This window comes from Zea mays, chromosome 9 (assembly GCF_902167145.1).
Source record: "Zea mays cultivar B73 chromosome 9, Zm-B73-REFERENCE-NAM-5.0, whole genome shotgun sequence".
Taxonomy (NCBI): Eukaryota; Viridiplantae; Streptophyta; class Magnoliopsida; order Poales; family Poaceae; genus Zea; species Zea mays.
This window is the reverse complement of record NC_050104.1, coordinates 8,857,563-8,884,773: the sequence shown is the minus strand read 5'-3', so window position 1 is coordinate 8,884,773 and position 27,211 is coordinate 8,857,563. Positions and strand designations below refer to the sequence as shown.

Sequence of the window (27,211 nt, the reverse complement as noted above, 5' to 3'; positions counted from 1 at the left end):
ACGGACGATCTTATTGACAAAGCGCCCGATAGGGCGCTGCCCTTTTCTAGTTGATACTTCAAACCAAAACCAAACACCCCTAACATCTCGAATCCCTCTGTTCCGAACGTGCTTCACTGTTACATTTTGCTAGTAAGAATTGATCTCCTTATTAAATATATATTCATTCATTCAGGTCGTTCTCAATCCCACTCTCCCCTGCTAGTGCTTCCTCCCGGTTTCCTCGGCTTCTCTTCTCTGCATTATAGATGGCCAAACGGGCCGGCACGGCCCGACCCGGCACGGCCCGTCGCTGGCCCGGCCCGACATCGGCACGGCCCGCCAGGCCCGGCTACGAAGCGTGCCGTGCCCAGATGGGCCGGCGTGCCGCTGCCGCGGCCCAGGCACGGCCCGCGAGCCTGTTAGTCGTGCCGGGCCGGCCCGGTGGCACTATGGCCCATCTGAGTATATTGTAGAATTTAGCAAAAAATGTGTAGTTGTAGGGGCTCGAACCCACAACCTAGTGCATAAGAGGCTTAAACGCATCCATCTAACCAGTGCAGCTGCAGTTTTATTCTATTATATGTTGAATTCTTATAGTTAATATATGTAAACTATTATTTTTAAAATAAAAAATGTAACCGTGTCGTGCCCGTGCCAGCACTACGGGTCGAGATAGTGGCCCAGGCACGGCACTATAGCCGTGCCGTGCCAGGCACTGGCACTATACTAACCGGACCGGGTCGTGCCTGGACCGTGCTTTTTCGTGTCGTGCCTGGGCTGGCCCATCGTGTTAGTGCCAAATGGCCATCTATACTCTGCATCTCCATCCTCCCCGCACAGGCCACAGCTATTAAACACGCAGCAGCCAGCCACCGCCAGACTCTCCAGTCTCCAAGTCCAAAAAGGCCAACCAAAATGGAGCCGAAGAACTCCCGGTTAGACAGCGCGGCCACCAGCCCGTACGCCACGGCGCCGTCCAGCCCGCGCGGCCGGCGCCTTGTCCCCTCCGAGGGAGCGGCGGGCAGCCTATTCCTGACGGCGCCGCCGTCGCCCAACCCGCTCGACCTCCTGCCGCCGGCCACCCCGCGCCTCACCGGCACCGGCACCGGCGCCGCCAACCCGTTCGATCTCTTCCAGCACTTCACCAGCGCGCCCGCCAGCCCCCGCCGCGCCGCGGCCATATACGCGCGCTTCGCCGAGGGGAACGAGAGCGGCGGTGACGACGACGGCGACGGCGACGGCGACGAGGAGTTTCAGCCGCGCCGGACGTACGCCGCGGGCGGGTCGTCCGTGCCGTTCGACTGGGAGGAAAGGCCTGGGACGCCGAAGAGGGGACTTGGCGGGGCCGGGGCCGGGGCCGGGGCCGTGGCTGCGGACGAGGCGGCGTGGGCCACAGAATTCGAGTTCGGCAAGGCCGCACCGGCCGAGACGCTTACGACGGCCGACGAGCTCTTCGAGAAGGGCAAGATCAGGGCTTCGAAGCCGACGCCCAAGACGGCCGACGAACCCAAGGTCCGTCCGCTGAAGCCGCCGCCCGGGCTGCTCGACGGCGGGAGCGTCCCGCCGTCGCCTATGGGTCGAGGCGGCATGCGGCGGAGGAGCAGAGCGAGCTCCGGTGTCGACTTCGACCCGTTCACCGCCGCGCTGCTGGAGGCAACCAAGGCGCCAGCGCCGTCCCCGCTCGGCGAGCCCAGGAAACCGGCCACGCGTGCGCGTCCCGTGCCGAGGAGCGCGAGCGCCGGGTGGAGAAGGTGGCGGCGGCTCAGCCTCAGCGACCTCCTCCTGTTCCGAAGCTCATCCGACGGCGGCCGCGTCGACGACCAGGACCCCGACGTGAAGCCAGTGCAACGGTTCGTCGTGCGGCCCGTCAAGGAGGCGGGCGCGCAGGCGCAGCCGGCGGTGACGGTCAAGGCCGTCGCGAAAGGCGACGACATGGGCAAGGACTGGAAGCAGCATGGCAACAGGAACGTGGCCGCGGCGGCGGAGAGCGTCGCCGGGTGCGCTCGGCTGAGCCCGCTGCAGCGGCTGGCCAAAGTGCTCGGTGCGTACTCGTTGCACCACCGCCGCGATATGGCGTCGCCGGCAAACAAAGGGTGAAGGATCGTAGCGTTATTGTTTTGCCGTGTTTCTCTGCCCGGTTATTGTTCATACAAGAGTACAAGACGTATCTTCGTTTGCATAGTGTGAAACCATGTCCAAGTGCAATTTGCAACAAATAGTGCTCTTCTTATTGGTTTCTCACTCTGAGTTTGACTCTATTATGATCGTGCATTCCTGTAGGCAGTGCCAACTGCCAAATGCAGCTTAACATCTCTCCCTCTCTCCTATTTCAAATAGGTACAAAACTTGCCGTAGAGACCTAGAGGCTATTGTGTTCAAGATGGTTAGGAGGATGCAGTCCACTTTGCTCTAGCACCGTGTAGTCATGGATATCGAGTTAGCTCGGTCGAGCTCGACCTGACTTGTTAAATTAACGAGGTGGTTCAGGTTGGCCCGTTAAAAAACTGAGCTAAAGAATCAGTTTGGCTCGACTCATTTGCAAGCTTAAACTGACGCGTTTAGCTTGTGAGCTACGACAAAAAAACAAAGTGTATATATATACACAATAATATAATCAATTGTTAATTAATTCTAGATCAATTTAACACTCCAAAAGAGTAATGGTACTAATAATTTCACACACCACATGAATTTCACACATAATTAACGCAGTTCGTCATTTATTAGTTTATCCAACACAAGGGAAGACTTTGTTTTGCTCACAAATGCTAGCTCCTCGAACTTACCTCCAGATGGCTCGTCAACCAACCGAGTTAAGATGCTAGTTCAGTTTGTGACAAAACTAAAACAAGCGAGCTGAGTTAGCCACGAGTCGAGCGAGCTCGTCAACCAACCGAGTTAAGATGCTAGTTCAGTTCGTGACAAAACTAAAACAAGCGAGCTGAGTTAGCCACGAGTCGAGCGAGCTGACAAGCCATGAGTATTTTGTTTAATCCCGGGCAGCTCAAAATCACATTATCCACGTGTTCATCTCGCACATACGATCGAGCAAAATACATGGCTTCGTCCGATCCGGCACCGTGCATATCTGCGGGTTGCATCCCATTGCACATCCTACTGTTCAGCATTCGTTCACTACCTTTTCTTCTCAGACCTCAGCATCGGTAGTTGTGCGTCCCAGGGGCGATGTGTAAAAGCGCAATTGCATGCGCGACCTGTTGGAAATAGCTACTAAAAATATGCAACACACAATGTCAGTTGCTACTCAATTTGCATATCCATAACTGTGAGCTATTGGAGACAGATCCAACGACAGTTTTTTGCTGCTGCCTGCTGGCAGTCGATATCAGTCGTGCTGGTGTTGACCGTAATCGTTTCGACTGATCTCGGTCGGTGGGGCTACTGACCAGTCGATCGGGTCAGCTTCAGCCACGTTGAATCGTGGTCCGGTCCGCTCCGATCTACGATGATATTGATTGGTCTGTTGGATAGTCGAATCGATACCGATTGGTTAGTCGGTTTGGTCGGATAAATCAAAATATCCCCCTCTATTCTATTTATACGAAGGAAGACCATTGAAATAGAGAGTAAGGATTGTGAATAAATCGAAACATCCTCCTCCATTTATAGGCCGGTTTTCAGAATTTATTTATTTTTATTTTGTTTCTGGAAATTTTAGACTTCAAACGGTTCAAAACGGCTAGCTGATGTACAACAGCCGGCTGGTACAGGTCGGTTCGAGTCGGTTTTAATTGAACGAGCCAAATTAGAATGCACCACTTATAACCTGATCGTCTGATAGACCGATCAGTATCATCGATCGGTACCGATTTAATAACCGCTTGTTAGACCGGTCCGGTATCATCTGGTCGGTACCGACCAGACCACGGTCGATACCAACCTGACCGACCGATCAGTACTCAGTAGCTTAGCCCAGAACGAGGAGCTCCACGTTGCTTCTATAGGGTTTGGAAATTTTACTGATAAAAGTAATATCATAAAATAAAGGAGCTAAAGTGTAATTCGAATGCATTCTTAGCATATATTTTTTTCAACGTTCTTTTTCAGTAGCGAGTGTGGGTAGTGACTATTTATGATTTTGCTTAGTGAACACGTACGGCCAGGTCACTTTCATCATTGACGCAGGATGCTGTACAATTATCCCGCGCACTCCTCCCCCGCTGCCGTTCTTTTCAAAGGTGCTTCCACCGAAATTCGTTTCCTCTGACCCAAGGAAACGAGCACACACGATCGATACGCCCTCGCCCTGCTAGCTACTAGTGCTCTCAGTGGCATATATATAGCTCAGTGATCGACGACCCCGTATGGACGTGAGTGAGTCTGTGGCCAGCATTTGGCCTCTCTCTCTCTCTCTCTCTCTCTCTCTCTCTCTCTCTCTCTCTCTCTCTCTCTCTCTCTCTCTCTCTCTCTCTCTCTCTCTCTCTCTCTCTCTCTCTCTCTCTCTCTGCTTTTGTCTCGTCAGTCATATGAATGCGGCACCAAAAGATTAGCGTGCCACCAAAAACCCAATGCTTTAAATTAGTGCCCTAGTATGAGCCGTCAACTTGCTAACGATGAGGGAAGATTCACCAAAAAAAAAAATATAGCCCAAAATACATTTCAGCTAATACGATGAGGGAGTAGTATATCGTTATATTTGTAGAGTGGCCCGAGGCGTTATTTTTATGGAGTTTCGCCACTGCTCTCGAGGGAAATAGACGGGTCTGTTTGATTCAGCTTTTTTCTGATCAACTTTTCTAATAATTTGGTTGTGGAGAGAATCTGTGTATCCTGAGAATTACATGCAAAAGAAGATGAAGGTGCCCGTAGAATTCAGGATTTAGAAAGTGATGAATTCCTGCTATTGCAAGGACCCGACCGATTATGTGTTTATGTTGATTTTAGATGGTTTTTACCAAATCAATTTGTATAGAAGCTCGCTGAAAAGTTGAGCGTTTGACAGTCCGGTTTTTAGTGGCTAGAAGCTGAAACAAACTGAAACAAACTGGGACCGTACGTCCTCGATCGGCTGATAGTCATATGATACTGGCATTTCCACATCGATCATATACGTTTCCTTCAATCCAAGCACTCTAGCTAGTACTAGCAGGACGATATTGGCGTAACCATTTAGCTATCGTCCATCAAATACGACAGACTTCTGCTCGGCGGCTTGCTACGAATTTGTAGCATATTTATGTGTGTACTACATATTATACTATATGTCATATTCAGCTTTTTGTTGTTTTTAAACGACACAGTTGAATTGTGGCGCTTTTGTGTTACTCGTGTCGTCGCTAGTGGCGTCGAAATCGAACGGGACCAATATTTTTCACCATGCCCGGCAGCCATCGACGTCAATAGTAACAGTTAGCGCCAATCTTGGCAGCGCCAATCATTAGGGATGTACTGGCGGTACCCTCTGCGACGGTGTGGACGGTCCGCAGCTTTGGACCGGACTGTCTGCAACCTGAACACACAAGAGCGGTGTCTTCCCTGCGTCGCACCAGGCGGTCCGCGAACAGGGCCGGACAGTCCACGATGGCGCAGGGTCGTCTTCCTCGTTGTTGGAATCTAGATCTCATACCCGGAGGGAGAGATACTAGGGCGCTCCGGGTCGATAGGTCACCCGGGGCATCCCCAGACGACGTAGAGTCGCCTAGAAATTAAGAGATCAATTCGAGCAAGAGATCTTGAGTGGACAACTAGATCTTGTCCTCGGGAGGGATAAAGTCTTGGAGTCGGCAGGCCACCCAAGACAGATCTAGATGACGTAGAGTCGAATAGGAGTGGAGGCGGATATGCGGAAAGCTATAACTAGACTATGCTACACGTACTCCTAGGGCAGTAATGATAAAGAAAGTAATCGGTTCGATTGGAATGTGTTCAAGGATTCTCAATCGGTCGTACCCCTTTATATATAGGAGGAGGTCTGGACCCGTTTCTAGGCAATAGCTAACAAACCCCACGTGATTAGATAGATAACCGTGCATGAGATAAGAAGAATCGCCCGAGTTAATCTGATCGCGGTGGCGCGGACCGTCCGGGCCCTAGAGCCGGACCGTCCGCCACTTTTGGTGTCCAACAGTAACCCCAAGCAAAAGCGTCGGGTATTCACTTGGCCAAGAAGAGTGACGAGGAGTGTACGTGACTACTTGCTTCTCTGCTACCTAAAGAGCAACTCCAAGAAAAAATCCTAAACCCGAGCCCTGAATTATGTATTTGATATGATTTGACTTTGTTTAAGGATCTAAAAAATATCATCTCCGACAACGGGACCTACTCAAGTTCAATTAATTCATAAAAATCCATCCTAGGAGCGGAGAAATTCTCCTGGGTAGGTGCTTAGAAAGTTTGTGAGCTTTGAGCCTATGGTCAAAGACTTCAAGCACATCGAGAACATATGGCACAAGGCATCACCTTCACGCCTGAAGCACAACTCATCGCATTCAAGGTGACAGAAGAAAAAGGAGGAGACTGTACCAAGCAAGGGGCTTCCAATAGACCCCTCCAAGCTTGGCAACGAGGAGATAACCCTCATTATCAAGAGCTTCTGACAAATCCTCAAGCGAAGGAAGGGGAAGGACTACAAACCCCATTCCAAGAGGGGTTTGCTACCGATGTGGTCAGTTCGGTCACTATATTGATAAATATCCATATGCTAGTGATAGTGACATGGACGACGACAAGAAGTGAAGAAAAAGATGGAGAAAAAGAGGGTTCTTCCACAAGGAGAAGGGCGACGAGCCGCACGTCGAGAAGGAAGGGGACTCTGAACGAGAGCTACTCTGACTCCTCTTTGACGCACGAGGTTATTTGTCCTCATGGAGTTGTTGATCTTCCTAGAATGATTCCATAAAAGGGGCTAGACTTGGCTTCAATGTTGTCTCTAAAAGTTCCATTTTCTTGAAAGGCTTTGCAAAGATGATGTTCAAATTGCTGCTACCATCAATGAGGACTCAGTGTAGCCTTGCATTGCCCACTATTGGTCCTAGGATGAGTGGATAGCACCCTGGGTGGGGTACATGGTCTAGGTGATCAGATCTATCGAATGTGATGGGAACTTCTGACCAACATAGAAACTCAGGAGTGGCCAGTTCGACAGCAAACACTTCTCTCACCGTAAGCTTATGCTTCCTCTTTGATTCATGGGAATCGGTCTTCCAAAGATGTACATTATATCTTGGGATGGCCCTAAAAACTTGGCCTTATCATCCTTGTTCGAGTCTTCTTCTTGCTTGACTCAGGCTTCTAGGGCTCGATCTTAGGAAGTTTGAGGACCTTCTCAGTGAATCCCTTAAGACGGAAACAATCCTTGGTTTTATGGCTGTCCTCCAAATGATAAATGTAGTGCCCTTCCCTAATCTTCTAAAACCGGTTTTTGTTTGGGTGAATGATCATCATTGCACCCCTGTTCGACTAGTGTCGTGAATCAACAATCTCTCTTTGATTTTTTATCTTTATTTTTTCTCAGGCTTGGCTTTCTGTTATTTCTTCTCTCTGTCTCTTCAGGATCAAGACATGTGCCAAAGGACTTCCTCTGTCATGGCATATTTGTCAACAATTTGAAACAAAGAGGCAAGAGTGGTCAGAGCCTTGCGCGTGAGCTTCTGTGATATGACAGTTCCCGATCCTTTGAGACCCTTGCGAAAAACATAAATAGTTGTTTCATCAGGCATGCTGGAGGTACCAGCTTTCACGTCATGTCCACCTCTTGATATAACTGCGTAGACAACCATCTTTCTTCTGAAGAGTTTTCTAACGCCCCGTTTGGATTATTGGAATCGAATTCCATTCTAATAATAGTAATTTAGGCATATATCAATTAAGCTAATTCGTTTTATGCAAAATATATTTGTATACTATTAATATCAAGATGTCGGAGATATTTATGTGCTACATTTTTACTATAGAGGAGTGAGACGAAGAGTGTCATGTAAGTTATAGAGTAGAAACAAATTCTACTAATGTATAAAATCATTTTCTGTCCTACATCCCATGAATTTGAGATAGACTTATATCTTAACTTTGGAAAGTGGTGGAATGTCAAATTCCAAACTAAATAAGTTACTTTATTGAGTGAATTATAATTTTTCTCTAAAATAAAATGATCCAAACGCCCAGTAAAAGTAGTCTTGTTTTGGTCATGAATCATACTGAGGTTGCTGGCAAAACAGGTGTCTTAATTCCTACCGTGAGCCGGTAGAATTTTTGGTAGAAGACTAATAGGGTGTTTGGTTTGAGCAATGAGCTAGTCCATCATCTTCTCACTCCTCACTATTTTTGTTTGGTTTGTGGAATGGAATGAGTTGATCCATCACCACCTCATTCCTCATAGTTAGTTAGTACTAATATGAGGAATGGGGTCATCCCACCAAATTTGAGTAATGAACCCATGATGCATCACCTCAATTTGGATGTAATGATTCCTTAAACCAAACACCCCCTAAAAAATCCATTTCCTCACTACGATGCCAAGACATATAGGTAAGTAGTTAGGTGGTGTTTGGTTCGAGGAATCACTCCATCCAAAATGAGGTGGTGCATCATGAATCCATTCCTCAATTTTGGTGGGATGACCACATTCCTCATATTAGTACTACCTAACTAACTATGAGGAATGAGGTGGTGATGTATCAACTCATTCCATTTCACAAACCAAACAAAAAAAGTGAGGCGTGAGAAGATGATGGACTAGCTCATTTCTCAAACCAAACACCCCATTAGGCATAACGACACAAGAAGACAATTGGTACGTTCTAAGCCAGTCCGTTGGATACAAATAATCAGACATTCGTGTCCGTCATTGTAAGTAGAATATACAAATCACGATAAACTCGGTCATAGTTCGAGTCTTCACATCCGTGCGTGATCCTCGGCTATATAATAGCGAGATGACACTGGTCATAGCGCGCGTGCTTAGTTTGACCGGACCAGTCCGATCCATTCGGCGCTCCGCCATCGAGTCGCCGGTCAAACGCGACGTGACGTGACGCGACGGCCGGGCCCGGCCGAACCATGCGGGCACACGCGAAATACTTTAGCTTCTCCTTTTCCGCCCGTGCCGAGCCGCAAATCCTCTCTCGAGAATAAAGGCGCCCGCGTACGTGCGGCCCCTGCGCGTCACCGAGCGTGCCAAGCATCTTCCGGAAAGAATTTATTTTTTTGGTGGAAAAAAAAAGAAAGCCGCACCTCCGGTAAAGACTAAAGAGTGTCGCCTAGCCTAGGCACCTTTCGCCTTCTCGCATCGCAGATGTGCGGTCCTCGGCAAGGCAACACGTGACGTCCGCCGAGCTCGCCTACCCGAGCAACTGGGTTCCGACCGGGCGTACGTGTTGGAGCGGCACCATAGTGATCGGCTGATCGCGGTGGGGTAGCTAGCTTCACGACCAGACAACTGGACGGGGGAGCCGTGCTGCGTGGTGCTCATTTTCGGTGGAAAAAAGGGGGAGGGGAGACAGGATGGATTTGCGTGGGAGCTGTTAGGGGTGAAAACGACGTCGGGTACGGGATATGAATAGTGTAAATATTGTTTTTTCGAATACGGATATGAATATTTTTATATTTGGGTGAATACGAGTAATACTTGGATAGTGCAGCTTCGGATTTTGGGTCGTATACAGATCCAAGACTACCCAATAAATAACCGGATATTCAGGTCGGATACCGGTACCCGGAATCCGGGTGCCCGTTTTTTCTTTTTCTGCACAATAATATAGTTATAAAATCAAAACCTTTACATATGAAATCGGATGAAAAATAAAGTTTATATGAAAATTGTAGAGCTCGAAGAGATCTATAACTTTGTAGTACGTCACATTTTTGTTTAAACACATCTTTAGATCAAAATTATTGAAATAGTGTCTAAATTTACATCAAATTAATAGGCTTTATCATTTTCATGTGGGGACTCAAGGTTATCTCTATGTGGGAACTTAAGGTTATCTTTTTATAGACTATTTATTAGTATTGGTAACTTTTTGCAATTTTCGGTCGATGCTACAATATTTTTAAAATTTTATTTTATTTTGATGATTTCCTACAACATGAAATTAATAATACACCAAATAGCCTCAATTTTTTTTGAATTTTTACGAAGGCATAACATATGTTCATATATAACCATAAAAATGTTTGGATCATAAGATCTATAAGAATCACGTGTTTCTTCCATTTCACTTTAACTTTTTTGTATGAGCTACATGTGAAATCACTCTAAGTATCCAAAGTTTCAACATAATCAGTACTTTACCTTATCATTTTCATGTGAGGACTTGAGTTATCTTCGTATAGAATGTTTATTAGTTTTTCTAAGTTATTTACATTTTTAGTGAAACTAGAATATTTTATGAATTTAAGTGTATTTTGATGATTTTCTATAGAAAATATTAATAATACACAAATAGCCCAAACAATTCATAAATTTCTACGGATATATCCACGTATAGTTTTCAAAAACATTTGGACTATAAAATTCACAAGATGCTAGTGTTTCTTTCATTTCACTCCTACTTATTGCGTGAGTTACACGTGAAATCACTTTATGTATCAAAGTTTCAACATAATTAATACTTCACTTATCATTTTCATAGGGAGACTTGAGGTTACTATGAATAGATTGTTTATTAGTTTTGGTAACTTTTTGCAATTTTGGGTTGAAACTAGTGTATTTTATGAATTTAATTATATTTTGATGATTTTATGTAGACGTCTCTTCTATTTTATTTCCACTTATTGCATGAATTACATGTGAAATCACTCTAAGTATCCAAGTTTCAACATAATCAATACTTCACTTTAGCATTTTTATGTGGGAACTTGAGATTATCTTTTTATAAAATGTTTATTAGTCTTGATAATTTACTTGCAATTTCGTGGTCGAAGAAGAATATTTTATGATAACCAATTAATGCATTATCCGACAAGTATCTTATATCCGATCAAATAATATCGTATCTGTCACTTATCCAACCGGATAAATATCCGGTCCTTGTATCTTTATCTGTCCCGTTTCTAGCTATCTGTATCCAATCCTAAATCCCTTTTAAATACATTAGGTAGGATATAGGATGAGCTATTATCCGTCCGAATGCGCCCGTTTTCACTATAGATGGCCAAACGGGCCGGCACGGCCCGTTGCTGGCACGGCCCGACGCTGGCACGGCCCGCCAGGCCCGGCTACGAATCGTGCCGTGCCTAGATGGGCCGGCGTGCCGCTGCCGCGGCCCAGGCACGGCCCGTGAGCCTGTTAGGCAAAAAATATGTAGTTGTGGGAGCTCGAACCCACAACCTAGTGCATAAGAGGCTTAAACACATCCATCTAACCAGTGCAGCTGCAGTTTTATTGTGTTATATGTCGAATTCTTATACTTAATATATGTAAACTATTATTTTTAAAATAAAAAATGTAACCGTGTCGTGCCCGTGCCAGCACTACGGGTCGAGATAGTGGCCCAGGCACGGCACTATAGCCGTGCCGTGCCAGGCACTGGCACTATACTAATCGGACCGGGTCGTGCCTGGACCGTGCTTTTTCGTGCCGTGCCTGGGCTGGCCCATCGTGTTAGTGCCAAATGGCCATCTATAGTTTTCACCTTTAGGAGCCGGTATAGTTTACGTTGAGTTTGGGTGGTTCGTTTCTCCATCGCACGGATTTATATGGTGCAAGTTAGCTTACCATTACTTGGATGTTTGGAACCTGATTTTAACAACCAATTATTAATTCTATAGGTTCTAAACAAGTCTTCAGGGTACAGGAAGACTGAGGACTCATTTTCCCCGTCCAGGCCGTCCTCATCCACGCTCCGTTCTGTTGGAATAATACTGTTTCCATCCAGGGTGATTAATACACATTCTTCTCAGGACTCATTTTCCGCGTCCTCATCAGCGCTCTGCTCTGTGTGGGATGATACCGTTTCCAGGGTGCTGGAAATAAGTATACTAAGACCTTGTTCGATTAATCTCGTTACCCATGAATTGGATGAGATTAGAAAAAATTAAGAAGTTTGACTTATTTGATATTTAAATCCATTCAATCTCACTCAATTCATATGAAAATTGACCTAAGCGATTAATACGCATTCTTCTACAACAGTTTCACGTATCCAGAATGGAAATTAACACTCGACTTGCTGGAGCCCGGACACGGTTATTCTTTTCTTAATTAATTTTCCGGAAGCGCTTTTGTTCAGTCAGATACTGGTCAATACTGTCTCCGTTGTCGAGGACAGAAACACACTATTGAACATCTCGAGAACGGTCACCACATCCTCATTTCGCAGTATATGATATGGTACGAGTACGACACTCCATCCGCGTAAAAAAAACAATGAACATATCCTTGTACAAGATTCAAATTGGAACTTGATTCACTCAAGAACCACTGATGAGGTATTACACCGTGTGGACACACATTGCTGATGCAGAAAAGCTCTGAAATCCAGTGCCACACCATTACCGGCATTCCTTCTGCGAATGATGCGTTCGGTTAGATTTTTTAAAAAAATTTATTTTACAACATCACACTGTAATTGGCAAACCCGTATGCATGGAGGAAGAGTAGTAGCAGTCTGGCAAGGACAAGATATCAGTACGTCTTGTATAATCCCATCAGCGGCTTCTCTCTATCCTCCACTCTCTTCCTTGCTGCTTCCCGCGCTTTGAGGGCCGCTTCCTCCTCCTTGGAGACCGCCTTGGGCTTGCCGTCATCCCTCTTCCTCTTGTTAACAGCAACAGCAGACGGAGCAGGAGTGCCCTTAATCGGTCTCATTGGGTTCAACGGTTTCGTTACCACCCGGCCTGGAGCTGCACCTCCTTTAATCGCGGGGACAGCTGTTTCTGCGGCAGCAGGAGCTTTTGTTTGTGAAGCTGAGGATTGGCCAGCGTCTGATTTCGAAGCTTGCACAGACTTGTACGCCTCTTCTTGGGTAACCCACTTGCCTGCTCGTTTGCAAACATAAACATAAATGTATATGAAAAAGAGAAAACCCAGATTCGACAGGGTTTACCCGGATTCGGCAGAACACTAGAAAGAAATTACCTAAACTGTCAGAATAATAGAAGCCAGAGTTTGAATCGTAGTAAAGTCCAGTAGATTTGTCATGGTAATATCCTGACGCCGAGTCAAGCACCCATCCTGCAGAAACAAGATTTGGAGATATGTCAGCAAAAGTGAGAACATTCAGATAAAATGTTTTGTTCTAGTTAACATATGATCAAGTTTATGCAAATAATGCTTCATAATTCATAGGACTCAGGAGAATAATCAAAAATGGGTTGCTTGTACTTGCACATAGTCATTAATACCCACTAATCTAGCTTCTACCCAACATATCAAGATTGGCAATTGATAAACAAAACATTTAGCTTGGAATAAGAAAACAGAAAGCAGCAAAGCAAGTATGTAGTTACAGGCCAGCAGAATGTAATGTCAGGATTTGAAAACTGATACATAATTATTGATATGTAGTTACATAAGTTGTAGATCAAATAAGCCAGGCCTTAAAAAACTGATACAGTCCAGCTAATTATCAGGATTTTTTGGTTCACCAATGCAAGTCTGGCTGTTTTAGCTCGATGGGAAGAAGTCCAAAATATACAGGGGTGGAGCCAGGAATACTAGAAGTGGGGTGCTTGGTAATGTATTTTAGCTGAATAAGGCCCTGGGGAGCACCTGCTGTTCCTCCACCCCTGAAAATATATTAGTTAGGAGCTAGTGACAGTGGTGGAGAAAAGAACTGGAACATATAAGCTTAGAAACCAGGAACGTGGAACTTGGCCACATTCCTCGTTCCAGGAACGTTTGTTCCGTTCCGGGAAAATGAGAACAATCTCGTTCCCGTAGTGTTAAAACCTTGCTTTAGTAGCCACATACCACGTTCCCGTTCCTCGATCCAATCGATCTAGAAACTTGGTTACTAAGCATAAGAGTAATATAGCAAGCTAATAAGCACTCAAGTTAAGAAAAAAAAGAAGATGATCGTGATCCTCGATGTGGGTGCACTCTATACAGAATTACAGGTCAAAGATGAGCACAGACACAGCATGTACAGACCATGCATCGTAATAGGGTACTAGAGAATGTACTGAATTATTGATATATATAAATTAGTAAAGCCATACACAACCATCTCCAGGTGCTGCAGAAGTGTCTCCATCAACATTCCTCTGGTTATTCTCTAAATCTTTTTGATAACTCTTTTTAGCTTTCTGCAGCAGGAAACAAGTTGAACAAGAATCAGACATGCTTTGGTAGCTCATTAACCAATTGCTAAAGCACAACAGACATGCACAAGGCATCAATATGAAGCCAAAAAAGACATCAATATAATAGTGTCTTCTCTATATAAAGCATTCTAGTTTATGTGAGACAACTACATGCATACCACCAATGAATATTGAATAAAACCATGGTAATAATAGGAAAAATACAAATCTGAGAACTTACTGCTTCTATCTGCTGTAGGGCTCGTGCAGCTTGCTGCTGTTCCTTTTCCTTTGTCTCACTCTCTTTTTGCATTGTTGACAGTCGTTTGGTGACATTGTCCTTGTGGCGCTTACCAAGTTCATGTGTCCTGATGCTGAAGGAATTGTTTGCTATATAAATCTTACAGAAGTCGCACCATTTGTTTCCTTGGCTCACCCAATACTGAAACAAGGGAGGCAAAAGAGAACTTATTATTCCCCAAGCGAATTTGCACAAATGGATGTTTCCTACAACATAGTATAACAACATAAGAGCCAACAGATGACTGAAAACAAGATATTGAATGGCAAAAGAACCCCGTTATTCTTTTGCGAGAGATAAGCATATTATCATTTACTCGGAACGAGACTACTTATCAGGGGCACAACACATTTGCACCCTCGTCTATCATCTACATTCCTTTTCCCTTTTTCTGAAAAATTTGAACAAGTAATTCTGAAGCAGGCAGCATTCACGGGAACAACTAAAATCTAATCGATAATTCCACCATAACCACCAGAGGTCCAGAGCCCAGATGCCTGACCACCACAGAACCTTGTCAGAGGGCCGAAATATCTGCTCTTCTACCTCGCAAAGCCACACCTTGTACTCTACCCAGACACTGGATAGTGCCAAGCATCCACAAGTACAAGTACAAGCACTCCCAGCTATTTAACCCTAATCCACGAGAAAGAAGGCAAGGCCGCGCGAGGTACAGGGTACTACCCAGGCCCCGCAAAAACGTTGTTCCCTGCAGCGATAAGATGGCTAGCGAGTCCAAACAACATCGCAATTCCGCCCGAATCGAGGTCACGACCCGCGGTCTGAAATTTCCAAGGAAGTGGGGAAGGGAGAGTACCTCCGTCATGGCGGCGGGCACGGATCTGCGATAAGGGAGTGCGGGGCTTCGTCTTTGCGGCGGGAGACCGCCGGCGCAGCAGAGGAGGGCGCTGATTTGACGCGGCTGGAGGGGGCTGTCGGAGGCGGCGGCGCGTTCGCCCCCTGGAGCAAGAGGTTTCTGCCGAGCGAAGTACGAACACAGAGGCCAAAGGGGCAAGTCGGCTGACCGTACGGGATGGACATTTTTGAAATACTGACACTGGCAGCGGTTTCAAAATTTTGGCACCGCGAATAGTCGAATACCGCCTGGCATTCGGCTTGGTTAGCTTTCTCAGTTTTTTTTTTTGAAATTTCTAGTTTCCATGAAACTAGAACCGCAATATGTATTCAGGATAGACGAAACTATTTTTTTAGTTTATGTTCTTTTGGTTTAGTTTTAGTTCCAATCGAATAAATCGAAGTTTAGAAAAAACACACACAATTTTAAAGTTTAGAAAAATACGTAGATGATCGGATGGAGGATTAGACTTAGAGATGGATTAATGTGGAGGGGTTGCGTGCTTGTATACTTAGAATTTTTAAATACTATATTAAGCTATGCCTAAAATTCTAATGGTTTATTGCACTTCTATTATATTTTGATTTTTCGGTTAATTCGGATTTTCGAGGTCTAAAATCGAAATTACCTCGGTTATTTCTGTTTTCTAAAACATGGAATCGAAACTATTAATGGTTAATTTGATTTCAATTTTGGTTCCAGTTAATTTGGTTCGGTTCTTCAATTTTGGCTTATTTTGCTCAGGACTAATACTAAGGATGACAATGAGTGGGTATAGTGCGGGTAGAGCAAACACCCACCTATGTTGACGCCTCGCACATCAAACCACGCTCGCACCCATAAATGTCTAATGGATGGATTTTTACGCCATACCCGATAGGTGATCGACAATTGCAAATAGTTAAATAAAAAAGCACCACAAATAGTAAGCACATATAATTATTAGAAGCACACCACATAATTATTTAGAAGCATATAATACATAATGCAATATCAATTCATATTTTAAAGAAGTAAAGACGAGTAGATGAACTAGGGTTTTATTGGGATGGATCCATTTGACACTCGTGGATGAAAAGTCACACCCAACCCCAAACTACTATTTTACATGTCGGTGTAGACTCATAGGTGGAATTTGAAACCTAGACCAACACCCAATGGATGTGAAAAGCCCTAGGCACCATGCGCCGTGGGTGATACTGCCATCCCTAACGAATACACCAATTGAACAAATAGCATTATAACGGTTGGTGCTTTGAACATATAACATTTAAGACCTCTATACTATATTAATATGTGGATAGACAAAGTGCCCTTGTAGCCGTACTTTTTCCTCGTTGTCGTCGTTGTTACTTCTTCCTCGTCGTCATAGTTGGACTTAGGGATGAAAACGGTTTCGGAATTTTTCGGAATTCCAGAAACCGATTTCGAAATTTTTCGATCGGATTCATTGGTAACGGTATTTTTCGAAAACGGAATCGGTTTTCGGAACTTTCTATCGGAATCGGTATCAGAATCGGCGTGATGTTTTACCGACCGTTTCCTTCGGTTACCGGTTTTTCTCGGAAATTACCGGATTTGTGTCTCGGAATTTTCCGGAACTGTGTCTCGGAATTTTTCGGAATTGTGTCTCGGAATTTTTCGGAATTTTCGAGCATGTGATTTTTCGCATCGCCTGTACGTCTCTAGATAAGGATTACTTATTTTTGTATTTTTTGGATGCCTTAAGATTTTTTTGGGATGGATGGTGTTGGAAGGCAGTTGGGATTAACGATTTGGTCTCTCGAACGAATCCACCATTTTCTATGTGAAAGGGAATTAGGCTTACACCTTTTTCCTAATTGATTTTGGTGGTTGAATTGCCCAACACAAATAATTGGACTAACTAGTTTGCTCTAGTCTATAAGTTCTACAGGTACCAAAGGTTCACAATAAGCCAAATAAAAGACCAAGAAAGGGTTCAAACAAAGAGAGCAAAAGACAACCCAAAGGCACCCTAGTCTGGCGCACCGGACTGTCCGGTGCACCAGGGAACTCGAAGCTGAACTTGCCACCTTCGGGAAAATGAGGGCCTGCTCCGCTATAATTCACCAGACTGTCCGGTGTGCCAGCGGAGCAACGGCTACTTCGCGCGCAACGGTCGACTGCAACACATTTAATGCGTGCCTGCACGCGCAGAAGACAGAGCACGCGCAGTTGGCGCACCGGACAGTCTACAGGACCTGTCCGGTGCACCACCGGATAGCCCAGAGGCCCCACAAGTCAGAGCTCCAACGGTCGAACCCCAACGGCTGGCTGACGTGGCTAGCGCACCGGACAGTGTCCGGTGGCGCACCGGACTGTCCGGTGCGCCATGCGACAGCAGCCTTCCAACGACCATTTTTGGTGGTTGGGGCTATAAATACCCCAACCACCCCACATTCAAAGGCATCCAAGTTTTCCACCTTCAACACATTACAAGAGCTATAGCATTCAATTCTATACACTCCAAAGAGATCAAATCATCTCCCAAGTCCAAAGACAACTCAAATCAATAGTGGCTAGTGAGAGAGTGATATTTGTGTTCATTTGAGCTCTTGCGCTTGGATTGCTTCTTTCTCTCATTCTTTCTTGTGATCAAAACTCAATTATAACCAAGGCAAGAGACACCAATTGTGTGATGGTCCTTGCGGGAACTTTGTGTTCCGTTTGATTGAGAAGAGAAGCTCACTCGGTCTAAGTGATCGTTTGAGAGAGGGAAAGGGTTGAAAGAGACCCGGTCTTCGTGACCACCTCAACGGGGAGTAGGTTTGCAAGAACCGAACCTCGGTAAAACAAATCATCATGTCTCGCTCTTTATTTGCTCACGATTTGTTTTGCGCCCTCTCTCTCTCTCGGACTCGTTTATATTTCTAACGCTAACCCGGCTTGTAGTTGTGCTTAAGTTTATAAATTTCAGATTCGCCCTATTCACCCCCCTCTAGGCGACTTTCAATTGGTATCGGAGCCCGGTGCTTCATTTGAGCTTAACCGCTCGAAGTGATGTCGGGAGCATCCGCTAAGAGGGAGTTCGGGACCGGCGAGAAGCCCGCCACAAGCCATGGGAAGGCTCCATCCGGGGAGTCCGCTAACAAGGTGAAGGGATCCCCTTCACACAACAAGACGCGTCGGAGCGGTGACAAGAAGAAGAAGATGAGGAAGGTGGTCTACTACGAGACCGACTCTTTGTCGCCATCCACCTCCGGCTCCGACACGCCGTCCGTAACTTCTAAGCGCCATGAGCGCAAGAAGTTTAGTAAGATTCTCCTACGCTACCCTCGCATTTCCAAACGTACTCCTTTACTTTCTGTCTCATTAGGCAAACCACCTATGTTTGATGGTGAAGATTATAATATGTGGAGTGATAAAATGAGACATCATCTAACCTCACTGCACACTAGCATTTGGGATGTTGTTGAAATTGGAGTACAGGTACCATCACCGGGGGATGAAGACTATGATTCGGACGAGGTCGCCCAAATCCGACACTTCAACTCCCAAGCCACCACTATACTCCTCGCCTCTCTAAGTCGAGAGGAGTATAACAAGGTGCAAGGGTTAAAAAGCGCCAAGGAGATTTGAGACGTGCTCAAGACCGCGCATGAAGGAGATGAAGTGACCAAAATCACCAAGCGGGAGACGATCGAGGGGGAGCTCGGTCGCTTCCGGCTTCGCCAAGGGGAGGAGCCACAAGACATGTACAACCGCTTGAAGACCTTAGTGAACCAAGTGCGCAACCTCGGGAGCACCAAATGGGATGACCATGAGATGGTCAAGGTTATTCTAAGATCCCTCGTTTTCCTTAACCCTACGCAAGTTCAATTAATTCGAGGAAATCCTAGATATACACTAATGTCTCCCGAGGAAGTAATAGGAAATTTTGTGAGCTTTGAGTTGATGATCAAAGGCTCAAAGAAAATCATCGAGCTAGATGGCCCCTCCGCGCCCGAAGCGCAACCGGTTGCATTCAAGGCAACGGAGGAGAAAAAGGAGGAGTCTACATCAAGTAGACAACCCATCGACGCCTCTAAACTCGACAACGAGGAGATGGCGCTCATCATCAAGAGTTTCTGCCAAATCCTCAAGCAAAGGAGGGGGAAGGATTACAAATCCCGCTCCATGAAAGTGTGCTACAAGTGTGGTAAGCCCGGTCATTTCATTGCTAAATGTCCATTATCTAGTGATAGTGACAGGGGCGACGACAAGAAGGGCAAGAGGAAAGAAAAGAAAAGGTACTACAAGAAGAAGGGCGGCGATGCCCATGTGTGTCGCGAGTGGGACTCCGACGAGAGCTCCTCCGACTCCTCCGACGACGAGGACGCCGCCAACATCGCCATCACCAAAGGGCTCCTCTTCCCCAACATCGGCCACAAGTGCCTCATGGCAAAGGACGGCAAAAGGAAGAAGGTAAAATCAAGATCCTCCACTAAATATGCTTCCTCTAGTGATGAAGATAATTCTAGTGAAAATGAGGAGGATAACTTGTGCACCCTTTTTGCCAACCTAAACATGCAACAAAAGAAAAAATTAAATGAATTAATTAGTGCTATTCATGAGAAGGATGAACTCTTGGACACCCAAAAGGACTTCCTAATTAAGGAAAATAAGAAGCATGTTAAGGTTAAAAATGCTTACGCTCTAGAAGTAGAAAAATGTGAAAAACTATCTAGTGAGCTAAGCAAGTGCCATGATATTGTTGCCAACCTTAGAAATGAGAATTCTAGTTTAATAGCTAAGGTTGATTCAAATGCTTGTGATGATTCAATTTCCAATCTTAGAGATGATAATGCTAATTTGCTTGCTAGGATTGAAAAATTGAATGACTCTCTTGCTAGCCTTAGAAATGAAAATGAAAATTTGATTGCTAAGGCTAAAGATTTAGATGTTTGCAATGCTTCCATTTCCAATCTTAGAAGTGAAAATGATATTTTAAATGCTAAGATTGTTGAACTAAAATCTTGCAAACCCTCTACATCCATCGTTGAGCATGTTTCCATTTGCACTAGATGTAGAGACATTAATTTTGATGCTATCCATGATCACCTAGCCTTAATTAAGAAACAAAATGATCACATAGCTCAACTTAATGCTAAAATTAATGAGCATGACTTAGAAAATGAAAAATTTAAATTTGCTAGAAGCATACTCTATAGTGGGAGACGCCCTGGCATCAAGGATGGCATTGGCTTCCAAAAGGGGGACAATGTCAAACTTAATGCCCCTCCTAAAAGATTGTCTAACTTTGTTAAGGGCAAGGCTCCCATGCCTCAGGATAACGAGGGTTACATATTGTACCCTGCCGGTTATCCCGAGAGCAAAATTAGGAGAATTCATTTTAGGAAGTCTCACTCTGGCCCTAATCATGCTTTTTATGTATAAGGGTGAGACATCTAGCTCTAGGCAATCAACCCGTGCTAAATTGCCTAAGAAGAAAACTCCAATTGCATCAAATGATTCTAAAATTTCTTAAAAAACCTTTGATGCATCTTATGTTTTAACTAACAAATCCGGCAAGGTAGTTGCCAAGTATGTTGGGGGCAAGCACAAGGGGTCAAAGACTTGTGTTTGGGTACCCAAAGTTCTTGTATCTAATGTCAAAGGACCCAAAACCATTTGGGTACCTAAAATCAAGATCTAAAATTGTTTTGTAGGTTTATGCATTCGGGGGCTCAAGTTGGATCATCGATAGCGGGTGCACAAACCATATGACAGGGGAGAAGAAAATGTTCTCCTCCTATGAGAAAAACTAAGATCCCCAACGAGCTATCACATTCGGGGATGGAAATCAAGGTTTGGTCAAAGGATTGGGTAAAATTGCTATATCTCCTGACCACTCCATTTCCAATGTTTTTCTTGTAGATTCTTTAGATTATAACTTGCTTTTAGTTTCGCAATTATGTAAAATGGGTTACAACTATCTTTTTACAGATATAGGTATTACTGTCTTTAGAAGAAGTGATGATTCAATAGCATAAAGGAATGTTAGAGGGTCAGCTATACTTAGTAGATTTTGATAGAGCTGAACTCGACACTTGCTTAATTGCTAAGACTAACATGGGCTGGCTCTGGCACCGTCGACTAGCACATGTTGGAATGAAGAATCTTCACAAGCTTCTAAAGGGAGAACACATTTTGGGACTAACAAATGTTCATTTTGAGAAAGACAGGGTTTGTAGTGCATGTCAGGCAGGGAAGCAAGTTGGTGTTCATCATCCACACAAGAACATCATGACGACTGACAGGCCACTCGAGCTCCTACACATGGACCTATTCGGCCCGATAGCTTACATAAGCATCGGCGGGAGTAAGTACTGTCTAGTTATTGTGGATGATTATTCTCGCTTCATGAAAGTCGCCTAGAGGGGGGTGAATAGGGCGAAACTGAAATTCTCAAGAATAATCACAACTATAAGCCGGGTTAGCGTTAGAAATATAATAGAGTCCGCGAGAGAGGGTGCAAAACAAATCGCAAACGAATAATGAAGTGAGACACGCGGATTTGTTTTACCGAGGTTCAGTTCTCTCAAACCTACTCCCCGTTGAGGAGGCCACAAAGGCCGGGTCTCTTTCAACCCTTCCCTCTCTCAAACGGTCCCTCGGACCGAATGAGCTTTCTCTTCTCAATCACTTGGAACACAAAGTTCCCACAAGGACCACCACAAGTTTGGTGTCTCTTGCCTCAATTACAAGTGAGTTTGATCGCAATGAAAGAATCAAGAAGGAAGAAAGCAATCCAAGCGCAAGAGCTCGAAATAAACACAAGCAAATCACTCTCTCTAATCACTAGGGCGTTGTGTGGAATTTGGAGAGGATTTGATCTCTTTGGTGTGTCTAGAATTGAATGCTAGAGCTCTTGTAAGTAGTTGGGAAGTGGAAAACTTGGATGCAATGAATGGTGGGTGGTTGGGGTATTTATAGCCCCAACCACCAAACTTGACCGTTGGTGGAGGTTGTCTGTTCGATGGCGCACCGGACAGTCCGGTGCACACCGGACATGTACGGTGCGACAGCCATGTCACCAAAAGCCGTTGGGTTCGACCGTTGGAGTTGGAGTCCTCTGGTGCACCGGACACTGTCCGGTGGCACACCGGACAGTCCGGTGCGCCAGACCAGAGGAGCCTTCGGTTGCTCCTTTGCTCTTTTGTTGAACTCAATACTTGGTCTTTTTATTGGCTAAGTGTGAACCTTTTGCACCTGTATAACTTATACACTAGAATAAACTAGTTAGTCCAAAGATTTGTGTTGGGCAATTCAACCACCAAAATTATATAGGAACTAGGTGTAAGCCTAATTCCCTTTCAATCTCCCCCTTTTTGGTGATTGATGCCAACACAAACCAAAGCAAATATAGAAGTGCATAATTGAACTAGTTTGCATAATATAAGTGCAAAGGTTGCTTGGAATTGAGCCAATATAAATACTTACAAGATATGCATAGATTGTTTCTTCATTTTTAACATTTTGGACCACGCTTGCACCACAAGTTTTGTTTTTGCAAATTCTTTTGTAAATTCTTTTCAAGGTCCTTTTGCAAGATAGTCAAAGGTAAATGAATAAGATTTTGAGAAGCATTTTCAAGATTTGAAATTCTCTCCCCTTGTTCCAAATGCTTTTCCTTTGACTAAACAAAACTCCCCCTAAATGTGATCCTCCTCTTAGTGTTCAAGAGGTTTTTGATTTATCATTTTTGAAATACTACTTTCTCCCCCTTTAGAACATAATAAGATACCAATTTGAAATTGACCAATTGAAAATCTCCAAAAATTTTAAAATTAGGTGGTGGTGCGGTCCTTTTGCTTTGGGCTCATATTTTCTCCCCCTTTGGCATGAATCGCCAAAAACGGAATCATTAGAGCCCAACGAAGTACTTTCTCCTCCTTTGGTCATAAAATAAATGAGTGAAGATTATACCAAAGTTGGAGAGATGCTTAGAGTGACGGCGAAGGATGAGTAGTAGAGTGGAGTGGAAGCCTTTGTCTTCGCCGAAGACTCCAATTTCCTTTCAATATACCTATGACTTGGTTTGAAATACACTTGAAAACACATTAGTCATAGCATATATAAAAGAGATATGATCAAAGGTATACTTGTGTGCTATGTGTGCAAATTAGCAAAAGAAATTCCTAGAATCAAGAATATTGAGCTCATGCCTAAGTCTGGTAAAAGATTGTTCATCAAGTGGCTTGGTAAAAATATCGGCTAATTGATCTTTAGTGTTAATGTATGAAATCTCGATATCCCCCTTTTGTTGGTGATCCCTAAGAAAATGATACCGAATGGCTATGTGTTTAGTGCGGCTATGCTCAACGGGATTATCCGCCATGCGGATTGCACTCTCATTATCACATAGAAGAGGAACTTTGGTTAGTTTGTAACCGTAGTCCCGCAGGGTTTGCCTCATCCAAAGCAATTGCGCGCAACAATGGCCTGCGGCAATATACTCGGCTTCGGCGGTAGAAAGAGCAACCGAATTTTGCTTCTTTGAAGCCCAAGACACCAAGGATCTTCCCAAGAACTGGCAAGTCCCCGATGGGCTCTTCCTATTAATCTTACACCCCGCCCAATCGGCATCCGAATAACCAATCAAATCAAATGTGGATCCCCGAGGGTACCAAAGCCCAAACTTAGGTGTATAAGCCAAATATCTCAAGATTCGTTTTACGGCCGTAAGGTGTGATTCCTTAGGGTCGGCTTGGAATCTTGCACACATGCATACGGAAAGCATAATATCCGGTAGAGATGCACATAAATAGAGTAAAGAACCTATCATCGACCGGTATACCTTTTGATCCACGGACTTACCTCCCGTGTCGAGGTCGAGATGCCCATTAGTTCCCATGGGTGTCTTGATGGGCTTGGCATCCTTCATTCCAAACTTGTTTAGAATGTCTTGAGTATACTTTGTTTGGCTAATGAAGGAGCCCTCTTGGAGTTGCTTCACTTGAAATCCTAAGAAGTACTTCAACTCCCCCATCATAGACATCTCGAACTTTTGTGTCATGATCCTACTAAACTCTTTACATGTAGATTCGTTAGTAGACCCAAATATAATATCATCAACATAAATTTGGCATACAGACAAATCATTCTCAAGTGTTTTGGTAAATAGCGTAGGATCGGCCTTTCCGACTTTGAAGCCATTAGCAATAAGGAAATCTCTAAGGCATTCATACCATGCTCTTGGGGCTTGCTTGAGCCCATAAAGCGCCTTAGAGAGCTTATATACATGGTTAGGGTACTCACTATCTTCAAAGCCGGGAGGTTGCTCAACATAGACCTCTTCCTTGATTGGTCCATTGAGGAAGGCACTTTTCACGTCCATTTGATAAAGCTTAAAGCCATGGTAAGTAGCATAGGCCAATAATATGCGAATTGACTCAAGCCTAGCTACGGGTGCATAGGTTTCACCGAAATCCAAACCTTCGACTTGGGAGTATCCCTTGGCCACAAGTCGTGCTTTGTTCCTTGTCACCACACCATGCTCATCTTGCTTGTTGCGGAAAACCCATTTGGTTCCTACAACATTTTGATTAGGACGTGGAACTAAATGCCATACCTCATTTCTAGTGAAGTTGTTGAGCTCCTCTTGCATCGCCACCACCCAATCCAAATCTTGTAGTGCTTCCTCTACCCTGTGTGGCTCAATAGAGGAAACAAACGAGTAATGTTCACAAAAATGTGCAACACGAGATCTAGTAGTTACCCCCTTATGAATGTCGCCGAGGATGGTGTCGACGGGGTGATCTCGTTGTATTGCTTGGTGGACTCTTGGGTGTGGCGGCCTTGGTTCTTGCTCATCCTCCTTTTCTTGATCATTTGCATCTCCCCCTTGATCATTGCCATCATCTTGAGGTGGCTCATTTGCTTGATCTTCTACTTCATCAACTTGAGCTTCAACCTCATTTTGAGTCGGTGGAGATGCTTGCGTGGAAGAGGATGGTTGATCTTGTGCATGAGGAGGCTCTTTGGATTCCTTAGGACACACATCCCCAATAGACATGTTTCTTAGTGCTATGCATGGAGCCTGTTCGTCACCTATCTCATCAAGATCAACTTGCTCTACTTGAGAGCCGTTAGTCTCATCAAACACAACGTCACAAGAAACTTCAACTAGTCCTGAGGACTTGTTAAAGACTCTGTATGCCCTTGTGTTTGAGTCATATCCTAGTAAAAAGCCTTCTACAGTTTTAGGAGCAAATTTAGATTTTCTACCTCTTTTAACAAGAATAAAGCATTTGCTATCAAAAACTCTAAAATATGAAATATTGGGCTTTTTACCGGTTAGGAGTTCATAGGATGTCTTCTTGAGGATTCGGTGTAAATATAACCGGTTGATGGCGTAGCAGGCGGTGTTGACCGCCTCGGCCCAAAACCGATCCGGTGTCTTGTACTCATCAAGCATGGTTCTTGCCATGTCCAATAGAGTTCGATTCTTCCTCTCCACTACACCATTTTGTTGTGGGGTGTAGGGAGAAGAGAACTCATGCTTGATGCCCTCTTCCTCAAGAAAGCCTTCAATTTGCGAGTTCTTGAACTCCATCCCATTGTCGCTTCTAATTTTCTTGATCCTTAAGCCGAACTCATTTTGAGCCCGTCTCAAGAATCCCTTTAAGGTCTCTTGGGTATGAGATTTTTCCTGCAAAAAGAACACCCAAGTGAAGCGAGAATAATAATCCACAATAACTAGACAGTACTTACTCCCGCCGATGCTTATGTAAGCGATCGGGCCGAATAAATCCATGTGTAGGAGCTCCAGTGGCCTGTCGCTTGTCATAATGTTCTTGTGTGGATGATGAGACCCAACTTGCTTTCCTGCTTGGCATGCGCTACAAATCCTGTCTTTCTCAAAATGAACATTTGTTAGTCCTAAAATGTGCTCTCCCTTTAGAAGCTTATGAAGATTCTTCATCCCAACATGGGCTAGTCGGCGGTGCCAGAGCCAACCCAAGTTAGTCTTAGCAATTAAGCAAGTGTCGAGTTCAGCTCTATCAAAATCTACCAAGTATAGCTGACCCTCCAACACTCCCTTAAATGCTATTGAATCATCACTTCTTCTAAAGACAGTGACACTTACATCAGTAAATAGACAGTTGTAGCCCATTTGACAAAGTTGCGAAACGGAAAGCAAATTGTAATCTAAAGAGTCTACAAGAAAAACATTGGAAATAGTATGGTCAGGTGATATAGCAATTTTACCCAAACCTTTGACCAAACCTTGATTTCCATCCCCGAATGTGATAGCTCGTTGGGGATCTTGGTTTTTCTCATATGAGGAGAACATCTTTTTCTCCCCTGTCATATGGTTTGTGCACCCGCTGTCGAGTATCCAACTTGAGCCCCCGGATGCATAAACCTACAAATCAATTTTAGTTCTTGACTTTAGGTACCCAAACGGTTTTGGGTCCTTTGGCATTAGAAACAAGAACTTTGGGTACCCAAACACAAGTCTTGGAGCCCTTGTGTTTGCCCCCAACAAACTTGGCAACTATCTTGCCGGATTTGTTAGTAAGCACATATGATGCATCAAAAGTTTTAAATGAAATACTATGATCATTTGATGCGCTAGGAGTTTTCTTCTTAGGCAACTTAGCACGGGTTGGTTGCCTAGAGCTAGATGTCTCACCCTTATACATAAAAGCATGGTTAGGGCCAGAGTGAGACTTCCTAGAGTGAATTTTCCTAATTTTGCTCTCAGGATAACCGGCAGGGTATAAAATGTAACCCTCGTTATCCTGAGGCATGGGAGCCTTGCCCTTAACAAAATTTGACAATCTTTTAGGAGGGGCACTAAGTTTGACATTGTCTCCCCTTTGGTAGCCAATGCCATCCTTAATGCCAGGGTGTCTCCC

At 44.6% G+C, this 27,211-nt stretch overlaps 2 protein-coding genes across 4 annotated transcripts; one reads left to right on the top strand and one right to left on the bottom strand.

Annotated features, from left to right (window-relative positions):
- The first annotated feature begins 825 nt into the window (after nucleotides 1-825).
- Nucleotides 826-2,229, top strand: LOC103637881 (uncharacterized). The gene has a single exon (XM_008660901.4). It carries the CDS (start codon nucleotides 898-900, stop codon nucleotides 2,077-2,079), a length of 1,182 nt encoding a protein of 393 aa, XP_008659123.1. The 5' UTR covers nucleotides 826-897; the 3' UTR covers nucleotides 2,080-2,229.
- Nucleotides 2,230-12,231: 10,002 nt separating this feature from the next.
- On the bottom strand, nucleotides 12,232-15,558 carry LOC100285446 (nucleic acid binding protein). 3 transcript variants are annotated; one of them, XM_008660498.3, is made up of 6 exons: nucleotides 15,306-15,558; nucleotides 14,429-14,629; nucleotides 14,109-14,190; nucleotides 13,022-13,117; nucleotides 12,522-12,921; nucleotides 12,237-12,450 (listed from the first exon to the last, which is right to left on the bottom strand). In XM_008660498.3, exons 1-5 carry the CDS (start codon nucleotides 15,312-15,314, stop codon nucleotides 12,569-12,571), a joined length of 741 nt encoding a protein of 246 aa, XP_008658720.1. In that variant the 5' UTR covers nucleotides 15,315-15,558; the 3' UTR covers nucleotides 12,237-12,450; nucleotides 12,522-12,568.
- Between the last annotated feature and the right edge of the window lie 11,653 nt (nucleotides 15,559-27,211).